Genomic DNA, 12,085 nt, shown 5'->3' with positions numbered 1-12,085 from the left:
AAAAAAAAAAAAATATTTTTTTATTTTTTAATTATCTACAGTACTATATGCACCCTACGAACCATATGAGTAGATGCACGCGGGAGAGAACGCCCCTTCGCTGTTAGCGGGATAGAAGAGCGCCGTCGAGCGCAGCGTTTATCGTACTTTTAGGGTGCCGTTTAGCGTACTATTTTGGGGCATCCTTTAGAGAAGCGATTAGATGAGAAGCGATTAGAAGAGAAGCGATTAGATGAGAAGCGATTAGAAGAGAAGCGATTAGAAGAGAAGCGATTAGAAGAGAACCCATTAGAGAAGCCACTAGAGAGGCCTTTACGAACTGTTTATATTTTTCACCCTTCTGCGTGCCATTCTGTAGGTACTCCTAGTACTACCCTCATTTTAGTTCATCCATATGCTACTTGGTATCCTTTTTTGCGATGTGCGAAAAAAAAAGCGGAGGCTCACCGCACGGCCCCTTTTTTCTGCGTAGATGCGTGCACCGCCGCTGTTTCGCCAGCCCAGTTTGGTAGTAGCGCGACAGGAGCGGCATGCTCGGCAGGCGCGGTTGCGAAATTTACCTTGAGCTCTACCAGGAACTCTATCCCGCCTACATTTGCCGCACCAGCTCGTATTAATCCGTTGCCTATTCGCTTCTTATTCGCTGCCTATTCGCTGCCTATTCGCTGCCTATTCGCTGCCTATTCGCTGCCTATTCGCTGCCTATTCGCTGCCTATTCGCTGCCTATTTGATGCCTATTTGATGCCTATTTGATGCCTATTCGCAGCTTACCCTAAAATTAATCCCAATTTTGATCGCTCGACACAATCCACCTGTTACCCTAAACGCGTTACATTTCCTGCTCTCCCCCCATTTATGCGCGTCATCCTCATACCGAGTTTGTGCCGCGTTTATTCCACCTTTTTTTTTTTTTGTCCCTTTTTTATGCCATCCTTTTTGATCTTTTTCTGCGCCCCTTTTTTATTAGTCCCTGGGTTGCTCCCAAACCACGCCTTGGGAAAGCATCACCGGGGGTCTTCCGCCATCCTCCATAGAGGCAGCTTCCTTTGCATACCTTGTGGCTTTTCGTTCCTCCCGTCCGACGTTCTACATTTGCTGAGCTGCTACCCACGTGGTGAAGGCGCTCAGGTAGCACCCAGCACGCATGTGTGTTGTACTCCCGCGCAGGTACGCAGGTGCGCAGATATACACCTTCATGGATTTTTCTATAAGAGGATCTGCACGAACGAAGCTAACCCGAGAAAGGTGCAAGGAAAAAAAAAAAAATATATATAAATAAATAAATAAATAAATAAATAAAAAAACTGGGATAGCTTGCAAAAAAGATGTACGCCGAGTATGTGTCCATAGAATGCCAAACATACACAGGTAGAGGAGAGAGAGACGAATGATTCTTGGTCATCTGATGAGCCACAATTTTGGGGAGAAGCTGCTTGGGCCCGTTTCTGCACAGAAAAGAATCCCTTTTTTTTTTTTTTTTTTGTTGATTAGATGTGGGCTAATTAGATAACACTCCGTAGTTTTTTTTTTTTTTTTTTTAGTCCTTTTTTTTTCTATCGGATTTTTTTTTCCCTTTTTATCGTGACACCGATTGGGTGGCGTGACGGAGGGTGCGTTGCTCTACTTGAAGAAGCGGCCTGCACAGCGAGGCACGCCGAGCAGGTCGCAGCACACCGCACCGCTCCTCGCACCGCTCCTCTCCCTGCCGCTTCCCCCGCCGCTTCCCCCCAAAATGAGGATCTACGACCAAATAATCCAATGCACCAGCCGGCGCTACGGGAGCAAGACACAGGAGACCGAGACCTCCTCAGAGAGTGAAGACAGCACGGACAGCTCAAGTGTAACCAATGATAAAATAACCTCCTGTAAATATGTAACATACGAATGTCAGCACATCTTGTTTTTTTCCTCCTTCCAGCTATCTCTCGCTATGTTATTTTCTCTGTACTGCCAATTTTATTACCTTGCCGTCCCAAACACGGGCCTTTTTTTGACTTCCATAATACATTGGAGAAAACCAGAGTTAGGGTTACGCAGGACGATCGACATGGGTATGACTTTTGTAAATTTCTTAATGCATGCTATTCATTCTTTTAACATAAATTCCATGTGTTTCTTTGTGTGTATGTGTGGAGCCATTTTGATCTTTGTTCTTTACTTTGCTGGGAAGAGATTCAGCTACAACTCCTACAGCACTCTTTGCCACCTCCTCATCCACACCACCGGGACCATGTCTGCTCTCGCCATTTACTATATTTCGAAGAGCAACCTTATTGACCACTCCTGAGCCGCGGCGCGGCGAGCCGAACCAGGCGAGGCGAGCCCAAGTGAGCCGAAGCGAGGCCAACCAAACGAAGCGAAGCGGGGATGGCTACCCAGATGCCTGCCAACATGGATACCAACGTGGGTGCTCAGATAAACGCCGCCCCACCACTTGACCGCCTGCCCGCCTCGCCACAGCAAGCAGAAGGGGGGGAGGCCCAGCCCCCCACGCACTGAGCGGAGTCAACCAAAGCATGTTAGCAGCCCCCCAGTTGCCCCCAAACGTCCAGCCGCACAAATATGCCTTATTAAACGCACGGTGAACGTGCACACACGAACCGCAATTTTTGAAGCTCCCTTTTTCTTTTTTTTTTTGTCTACGATAGTAAGCAGTGATGACTCCTTCCTTTCCCTACCCAACCTCTGTGTGTGCGTTTGTGTCACATTCTACGGCGTAAGTTTTTTTTTTTTTTATATTTTACTAAGAGATTATCCCGTTTTTACGTTGCCTACATATCCTCCTCCCCCCCCTTTTTTTTTTTCTCCTTTCATACCGAATGATGCATCAAATATTTTTGTTAAAAAATAATTATGTATCTGTGTGTGGGTGTTGGGGATGGGTGTGTTTATTCTTCCGCCTGTGCAAACTCATGCACACACGTATGCACTCGCCGCTGCACCCCTCTCGTAAATTCTCCCGATTTGATGCTTCCTCCACATTCACGAAAAAAAAAAAAAACCCCAATTAAACTTTAGGCTTTTTTTAAGTTAACAGGAAAAAAAATTATCAGCTGCTTTAGTTTAGTTTACTTTGCTTTATTTTATTTTATTTTAGTTTCACCAAGGGGAGTCTTCTTCTGGAACACACGGTGGAAAAATGAACCTCCCTGTTTTGTGGCTACCCCCATCCGCCCAAATTACCATGGGGGGTAAGCCTTCACATGGGACGCTTCCCCCCCCCATATCTCTACTAGAAGCAAGCGCCTTAGTTCTGTTCCTTTGTTGCAACTAACCACGACTCAGTTGTTCCATTAGCAACATGGAGATATGATCCTCCTTGTTTTGGTAGAGGAGAGGACTAAAGGGAAAAATATGTATTATCAATGTAGAGTCCATTTTTTTAACATGTTCCTCCCGTGTGATATTATTTACCAATTGGGAAAGGGAGCCTCATCGGTTTAGCCCCCCTCCTCCCTCCACATGCCATCAGTAGAGTACTTTTCCCCCGCACTTGCGCTGTACTCTCGCTGCCACGCTTCGCCGCCACGCTTCACCGCCACACCTCGCAGCCACGCTTCACCGCCACACCTCGAATCACCTATCGCCTTTGTCAGCACCGACATGTGCAATTTTCTGCCCACACGCCACAGCACAACTTGGCAAGTACACCCTTGCGCGAGTGAAACCTCTGCATGCCCATGAAGTGTAGTGCCCCTCTTTGACGAAACATAAGAGAATAGCTGTCCCTCCGTCGCCGCGTCAACAGGGGAAAGAGAAAAAAAAAAGAAAAAAAAGAAAAGAAAAAAAAAAAAAAAAAAAACTTGCTTACATGTTGGAACGAAGTTACCTTGCCTGTTCAGCTTCCTCATCCTGCCCATCTCGCTCAGATTTTCTTTGCCTTGCTCTGGCGTGCGTGTAGAGATACACGTGTAGCTACCTTTTTTATGCACGCGCGCCTATGGGTTAACGGGCTGTCGCCATGCATTCCGAGTCAAACAGGGATGTCGCAAGAATGCTGATCAAGCTGTGTAGTCGTTTTTACACAACCATCTCTTAAAGCGCCACGCGATCGAGCAGAGCAGCGGCGATGTGACGGCGGATAACAACTGCTTGACGGCGGATAGCGACTGTGTGGCGGCGAATAACCACAGCGTGACGGCGAATAACCACTGCGCAACGGCCACCCTCCGCGTACTTCCCACCTCACGAACACCGCTTATAGGCCAGGGCACATGCGGAGGATGCGCTGCAGTTAAGCTCCCCCCCCACGCAGGCATCCGCATAGACCACGTGAAACACGCAGCCAACTGCACAGCGAGAAGGTTTTTTCTCCCCCGGGCAGTTCGTCACGTGTGCGATTGTGCGGGGGTCGTCAGGAGGAGCGTACCTTGTGGTGAAGTTGGAGAGAGGTCCACGTTGGAGAGAGGTCCACGTTGGAGAGAGGTCCACGTTGGAGAGAGGTCCACGCTGGAGAGAGCGCCACGTTGGAGAGAGCGCCACGCTGGGGAGAGCGCCACGTTGGAGAGAGTGCCACGTTGGAGAGAGTACCACGTTGGAGAGAGTACCACGTTGGAACGCGCTCCACGTAGACCAAGCCGACCCAGCCGCATAATCGACTCGAGGCGAAGACCGCCCCCATTCGCCACCACCCCCAACATACCGGCGACCAAAAATGTGAATGGAAGAATGAAAGGAGAAAAAATGCGACCTGCTTACCCCCCCCGAAAAGCGCTCCTGTCCCTCTGCCGCGTCATTACCCTCATCCTGCCCTTTATCCTCCAACTTTCACATCAAATTGGGTTAAAAAAAGACGTCCGTTTCACCCTCGGGAGTGGAAACCACCAAAGTAGGTCCCCTTTTCTTAAGAGAAAAAATTTTGGCAACTCGATTTTTATCCCCCTAGGAAGGAAAAAGAATAATTTTTCTTCAATCAGCACGGATATTTTCAAAGATCAGTCTCCTCATGGGAAGGGAAACAAGGAATGGAAGAGCCACGTGGTGAATGTAGACGCTAGCCAGAAGGGTGAGCAGCAAGGGGGGTGTAAAATCCTCAAGGGGGAGAAGCAGCAGTCCTCGTTAGGCATCACCGTTGATGCAAAAGGTGAGAGAAGTGGGAGCAGTGGGAGCAGTGAGAGAAGTGACAACAGTGAGAACAGTGACGACAGTCGAGGTGGCAATGCAAGACGGTGTAGTAATGCACCCACGGGGGAAACGAATCAGAGAAACCCCCCCTCGGAGGAACAAATGAATATCCTGCAGAACAACCTGATTAGAGGAGTCATTAACAAATTTTGGCCGTTCGGGGAGAAGAAGGACGAGGCGCGTAGGAAGGAAGGGACCTCCAACGGCAGTGGGCATGGGGGAGGAGGAGGAGAAGGAGGAGGAGACCCGCCAGACCCAGACAAGCAACCATGGTGGGCAAACCAGTCGAGGGGGAACCAGCCCAAGGAGCGTTCCTCAGAAGGAGACCCCTCAGAAGAAGCCCCCTCAGAAGAAGCCCCCTCAGAAGGAGCCCCCTCAGAAGGAGCCTCCCCAGAGGAGCGCCCCCCTAGAGAGACGCACCGACCCAGCAGAGGAACAGACCATGACAAGGAAACGAATTTCCTGCTGAAGGCACTGGAGACGGGGAAGTTCCCCTCCTACTGTCTCGTAGAAAATATTGACGAAAATTTAGATAATTGCGAAATATACATGAGTAAAGAAAAAATGGAGGAACTGAATCTGAGTGAAGGGTTCACCGTTTTGTTGAAAGGAAAGAAAAAAAAAGAAATGCTAGCAGTTACCAAGCTAGACAAAAAATTAAAAAAGCATTTCGTGGTGATCTCCTTTGCGATGAAAAAGAATCTCAGACTTATGCATAACGATATTATCAAAATTTATCCACTAATGAAGGTAAGTCCTTTACGAACAGTTGTGCTTAGTCCCTTTAGTGACACTGTCGGAGGGTTAACTAAAAGAGAGTTGGAGGAGGAGGTACTAAAGCCTTACCTGAAAGGGAGCTTAAAGCCGTTGTGTGATAATACAACTATGTATATCCCCCATAAGGGGAAGAAAATCGAGTTTAGGGTAGTGAAGCTGCTGAAGGAGAGGGGGGATGAAGAAGAAGGACACCGACAGGATGAGGAAAGGTCAACTGGAGGAGTAGACATACCCACCTCGCAACAGTACGGTTACGTAGGTGACAATGCCATCATAACGCTGGATGAAGAATACCTGAATAGAGAGGACTACGAAGAGCACACGGATGACATCACGTATGAAGACCTAGGAGGAATGAAAAAACAGCTGAACAAAATTAGGGAACTAATCGAGTTACCACTAAAATATCCAGAAATATTTATTAGCATAGGGATATCTGCTCCCAAGGGAGTCCTCATGCATGGAATCCCAGGCACAGGAAAAACGTCTATCGCGAAAGCTATTGCTAATGAGAGTAATGCATACTGTTATATTATTAACGGTCCAGAAATTATGTCAAAGCATATAGGAGAATCTGAGCAAAAGTTACGAAAAATTTTTAAAAAGGCTAGTGAAAAAACGCCGTGCATTATTTTTATCGATGAAATTGACTCTATTGCAAATAAAAGGAGCAAAAGCACGAACGAGTTGGAAAAGAGAGTCGTCTCACAACTTCTAACTCTCATGGATGGCTTAAAAAAAAACAATAACGTGTTAGTTCTAGCTGCCACAAACAGACCCAATTCTATCGACCCTGCTCTTAGACGCTTTGGTCGATTTGACAGAGAAATCGAAATACCCGTTCCAGACGAACAAGGTAGGTACGAAATTTTGCTTACCAAAACGAAGAAAATGAAGCTCGATGCGGATGTTAATTTAAGAAAGATAGCCAAGGAGTGCCACGGATATGTCGGTGCAGACCTTGCGCAGCTCTGCTTTGAGGCAGCCATTCAGTGTATCAAAGAGCACGTACACTTTTTGGACCTCGACGAGGAAGACTTTATTGAATTTATGAAGATAAGCGTAGATGAGAGGAGGGGCACCGATGGGGAGGGCACCGTTTCGGGGGAAAGCAGTGTCTCTCCTGGTGGGGAGGGGGTCAAGGGGAGAAGCGGGTTTTTCTTCTTCCAAAGGGGGGAACCCAAGTTGGCGGCCAAGTCGGCCAAGTCGGCCAAGTCGGCAGCGTCGTCCAAGTCGGCCAATTCGGAAGCGTCGACTCCCCTCTCCAAAAGCGGCGAACGGGCTGATACGAAAAACGCAGAACGACTGGACAGCAGGGCGAAGAAAATCCCACCCTACATCCTCAGCAAATTAACAATCAAGGCGAAGCATTTCCAGCACGCATTGAACATATGTAACCCTAGTTCGCTCAGAGAGAGGCAAGTCCAAATCCCAACCGTGACGTGGGACGACATCGGAGGGATGCATGAAGTGAAGGAACAACTCAAGGAAACCATCCTCTACCCTCTCGAATATAAACACCTATATGCAAAATTTAACTCCAATTACAATAAAGGTATATTGCTTTATGGTCCCCCTGGATGTGGAAAGACACTACTAGCCAAAGCAATCGCAAATGAATGCAACGCTAACTTCATTTCTGTGAAAGGACCAGAATTGCTAACCATGTGGTTTGGTGAGTCGGAGGCTAATGTGAGGGACCTCTTTGATAAAGCGAGAGCAGCTTCTCCCTGTATTATTTTCTTCGACGAAATTGATTCGTTAGCAAAGGAACGAAACAGTAGTAATAATAATGACGCTAGCGACCGAGTGATTAATCAGATCCTCACAGAAATAGATGGCATAAATGAAAAAAAAACTATTTTTATAATTGCTGCTACGAACCGACCAGATATTCTCGACAAAGCGTTGACCAGACCAGGACGGTTAGACAAGCTCATATATATATCTCTCCCCGATTATAAAAGCAGGTTCAGTATATTTAAGGCCATTTTGAAGAACACGCCCCTTAGCAAGGATGTGGACCTTTACGATATGGCCAAACGGACGGAGGGCTTTTCCGGGGCGGACATTACGAACCTGTGTCAGAGTGCTGTGAATGAAGCGATTAAAGAAACGATTCACTTGATTAACCAGCGGAAGGCGGAGAAGGGGGGTGCCGGAACGCGGGGTGCGGACGACCAGTACGACCCGGTGCCCACCCTTGCTAAGAAGCACTTCGACTTGGCCTTCAAAAACGCCCGCATCTCCATTCGGCCCGAGGACGTCCTCAAGTACGAGCGCTTTAAGGAGAAGCTCTCCCTGCAGAACTTCGACTGAGGGGTGGCCCACTGCCCCTACCCCACGGCCGCTTGCCCGCTCTGTTTGTCAATAGAAGGAAGCCCTGGAAAAGGGCGTCCTCCCCCCCTTTCGAAGCAACGCTTCCTTTTTTTTTTTTTTTTTTTTTGTCATCCCCAGCGGGTAGCTCTACAAAGCACCTCCATTTGGATAACAAATGGTATACATAGCGACATCCACGCGGATGTGAACATTGTGAAGTTTGCTGCCGCGAAGTGGTACAGCATGAGTTTTTTTTCTTTCTTTTTCTTTTCCCCCCCACACGTTTGCGCCATCAACGGGTCCCATCAGTGCGCCCCCTTTTACGCCGCCCCATCTGGCTGGCTGGTTGTCTGTCTATGTGGCTGTCTATCTGGCTGTCTATCTGGCTGCCTCTCTGCCCCTCTGCCTCTCTCCCTCTCTCCCTCTCTGTCTTTTTTTTCTTTTTTTTTTCCCCCCCAGTGTGGGAGTCCTACACGGGGGTAACTCATTTGCGCGTGGCCGTTACATTTAGTAAAAAAAATAAGAGAAAAAATAGGAGGAAAAAAAAGGGGCAGCAGTTGACGCTTAACACTCCCCCGTCGCGGTGCGCGTGTGTCCCAGCGCCATAACCGCTTATCTGCCAAAGCGCCGCTCCCCTACTCGCTAGACGGAGTAGCCCTCCGAGTGGGGGAGCAGCAGGTGCGGGTGTAGAAATATTTTTGGAACGCCAGGCACAGTGACGTAGGCCCCAAGGAGGAAGGACTCGGAGTGCTGATGCTCCCCACCGACCAGGAGGGGATTGCCTCCCTGCACGTGCATCAGCTTTTTCTTCTTCCTCTTGCAAGTGACAGGTGGCCACGTGAAGTTAGCCTTCGCATCCTTCTCCATGTGACTCGAGTGAATATTACACTTCAAAATTTCGGTGACGAAGCATTTCATATTTTCGAGCGTGTCGTACGGGTTCATCTCGGTAGATGCAATATTTACATTCAAGCTAGCTATAGAACCCAAATGGACATTCCTAAACTGGTAGATGTGATTAAACAAATCAAACGTCTCTGTGTCTACCTGTTCACTTCGGTACTCAATTCTGTTCCCACTCTTTATGGACAGGATGGCATCAACCAAGTTGTGTACCAACGTATTGGACTTAACGTTAGGCATTAATTTCTTCGGTCCTAATATCTTTGCAACGGGGAGAATTTTATTAATATTTTTAAAATCGGAGAGACATATGTGAAAATCGAGCCATCCGTTTTTTATTTTGTTAATATATTCTAACCCTACATAATCTGCTCCAGCTTTCTTTAAGGTCTGATGGTCTTCATCGACTAGAACGAGTATTTTTTTGTTCCTGTCGACACTGTGAGTAAGGTTACACATGCCTCTCAGGGACTCTCTTTTGATATCAATTTTGATGATTAAATTGAAGTTAATTTTTTCCTCCTTCTGGTTGGTGCTTTCCTCCTTGTGGATGGTACTCTCCTCCATGGGGGAGGCATCACCCCTGTGAGGGTAGCCGCTCTGCATATGTCTACAGCTTAGGAGGAGCTTTAGCCCTTTCATAGGGGACACTGGGGGGACGAGATTTTCGCACCCAAGCTGTTGAGTCGTCTCTCCATTTCTTTGCTCAGCCAAACTGGACTGTGTATCGTCTCCACCAACTTGGCTTGCGTTCATATTTTCCACCCCCCTCACCTCTTTCGCTTCATCACTCCTCGCCACTTCACTCCTTGCCTCATCACCCCTCGCCTTTTCCTTGTACCTCTTTTTGACATCATAAAAGGGTATGTACTTTTTCCATCTGCGTACTTGGGAAAATGGTTCCTGCGCTTGGAGACCGCCACTACCCACGTGGGGGTGCAGTAGCAGGAGCCTCTTCATCGCGCGCGCAAATGGGGAAGTAACTCCAACGAAAGGTAGCAAATCGTAGCGAAGTGCGACGAAGTGGAACGGACTAGAATGAAGCGAGATGCAATCAATTCGGGTCACTTTTTTTCTTTTTTTTCCTTTTTTTTTTCTTTTTTTCCCGCTGCATTCTCGCTGCATCCCCCCTGTGGTATGCATCCACCGGTGTGGTGTGCGCACCAGGTTGGGGAGACTTGCAATTTCTGCTTCGCCCCACTCTGCGTCCCTTTTTTTTTTTTTTTTTCCCCGCAAAGGTAAAACAAAACTTAATCCTTTTTAACGTTACAAGGAGGACAAACTAATGAGGCAAAAGCAAAGAAGAGATTTTTTTTCCTTTTTTTTTTTTTTCTTTTTTTTCCTTTTTTCGTAAGTGTCATCCGGATTACCCCCCCCACGTGTAACCCCTAATAGGGGAGGACGCAAAGATGATCACTCTGCAAAAATAAGCTGAACACCTGCGGAGTGGGTTCTCGCGTCCGCCTTTTTAACTTCCCCACTAGGTGCTGCTCCCCGCAAAAAGGGGTGCATGTCAAAAATGATCGCCTTCGATGAGCTGTTCGAGTTCCTACGGGAGGCTGAAATAACATGTGATCATTTTAACGAGCAGATTGAAGAACAGGAGACAATTATTCTCTTCCTAAATGAGTTAAAGTCGTGTATCAACGATCTGTCCCTTTCGCTAAAGCATAGAATAAACACCCCTGACGATATAACCGAACAGGACATACTGAAGAAGGTTATTAACAAGAAGGAGAGTCTTGAATGGATCCTTCGGAAGAAAAGGGACAACGTACTTGGAGGTGGTCATTCGGGGGGGGGGAGCTCTTCCCCGCTTATCTTCGCTAAAGGAACCAATCATGGTGACGTTAGCAGCTCCGCCAACCGTACCAACTGTGATGCCCACGGCAACAGCGATGTGGATTACCCTACAGGGGAAACCCCCCCTAGTGTCGCCGCTCAACCGAACAACGCAGACGCGACTACTTATGCAAAGGGGCCCACCTCCCCCTCTCCCAGCAGAAACAGTGTTAGCGCAACTTGGGACACATACTCAAAAGTTAACGTTGCTGAGAAGCATCCAACCCCGTCGCACAGTCTTCCTCCTTGTGCAACGCGGGGGTATAATAAAGTGGAACCATCGCTTAACGGGGAAAAGGTACCAGCTGAACACGAATCCCTCTCAAGGGAAGATCCCCCAGCCGCCGCCAACGCAGCAGAGTCAGTAGCAGACCAATCGGAGCGAAAAAGCTGCGATGTGGTGGAAACCCTAAGTGATGAGGTCCTAAAAGAATGGAGCGAGCAAATTGACGAGTATGATAACCTCCTCTATGAATACTCCTTTGCATTTAAAAAAAAGGATTTGCATAAAAAAATTCAATCCAGAAAAAATATGAACAAGTCAGGTGAAAATATCGATGAAGAGTTATGCCTACTGGCACAGGAAATGAAAGAAAACGTCTTAACGTACAGAGACATCATTGTGGAGGACAACAGGATGCTGGAGCAGTCGGCGAACAAGCAGATGTCCAACTTGGATAATATAACTGATGTGTATAAGAAGACGAAGAAAATGGGGCAGAGCAAAAATATTTCCTTTTTCGTGTCGCTGCTCATAATTGCCGTTTCGGCGCTGCTCTTCGTGCTCACCTTTTTCGTCATCCTGACTTTGTAGCGCGGTGGGTAAGCGGTGATGTGGGTAAGCGGTGATGTGGGTAAGCGGTGACGTGGAGAAGACGAAAAGAAGATATCACCGCTGCTGCCCCCCGCATCGAGGCCGCGAATTAAATTTCCTTTTTTTTATTTTTTTTTGTTAACATGTGACGATTTAAATAATTCAACCGTATGCACAAAATGCATCATTGTGGATGGGGAAGTTGCAATCTGTGGGCATTTTTTTTTTTTTTTTTTTTTTTTTTCCTGCGTTATTTTTGCACAGGCAAGATATAAGGCATATCCTCTGTAGGTGGGGAAAAAAAA

At 47.5% G+C, this 12,085-nt stretch overlaps 4 protein-coding genes across 4 annotated transcripts; 3 read left to right on the top strand and 1 right to left on the bottom strand.

The window, feature by feature from the left end:
• Window positions 1-1,733: 1,733 nt before the first annotated feature.
• On the top strand, window positions 1,734-2,288 carry PCYB_011830 (hypothetical protein; the record flags this gene model as incomplete). Its single annotated transcript, XM_004220689.1, has 2 exons — window positions 1,734-1,874; window positions 1,920-2,288. 2 exons carry the CDS (start codon window positions 1,734-1,736, stop codon window positions 2,286-2,288), a joined length of 510 nt encoding a protein of 169 aa, XP_004220737.1.
• An 852-nt stretch (window positions 2,289-3,140) lies between these two features.
• PCYB_011820 (cell division cycle ATPase) lies at window positions 3,141-8,221 on the top strand (the record flags this gene model as incomplete). Its single annotated transcript, XM_004220688.1, has 3 exons — window positions 3,141-3,192; window positions 3,871-3,892; window positions 4,891-8,221. 3 exons carry the CDS (start codon window positions 3,141-3,143, stop codon window positions 8,219-8,221), a joined length of 3,405 nt encoding a protein of 1,134 aa, XP_004220736.1.
• Window positions 8,222-8,864: 643 nt separating this feature from the next.
• Window positions 8,865-10,157, bottom strand: PCYB_011810 (50S ribosomal protein L1; the record flags this gene model as incomplete). The annotated part of the gene is made up of 1 exon (XM_004220687.1): window positions 8,865-10,157. A coding segment is annotated over exon 1 (1,218 nt), but the record flags the coding sequence as incomplete, so codon positions are not given.
• A 486-nt stretch (window positions 10,158-10,643) lies between these two features.
• On the top strand, window positions 10,644-11,780 carry PCYB_011800 (hypothetical protein; the record flags this gene model as incomplete). The annotated part of the gene is made up of 2 exons (XM_004220686.1): window positions 10,644-10,908; window positions 10,957-11,780. The coding sequence occupies 2 exons, from the start codon at window positions 10,644-10,646 to the stop codon at window positions 11,778-11,780; spliced, it is 1,089 nt and encodes a 362-aa protein (XP_004220734.1).
• Between the last annotated feature and the right edge of the window lie 305 nt (window positions 11,781-12,085).

The sequence above is a fragment of the Plasmodium cynomolgi genome, chromosome 1, assembly GCF_000321355.1.
Source record: "Plasmodium cynomolgi strain B DNA, chromosome 1, whole genome shotgun sequence".
NCBI lineage: Eukaryota > Apicomplexa > Aconoidasida > Haemosporida > Plasmodiidae > Plasmodium > Plasmodium cynomolgi.
Note: the sequence above shows the minus strand (reverse complement) of the source record. Positions and strands in the feature narration are given on the sequence as shown.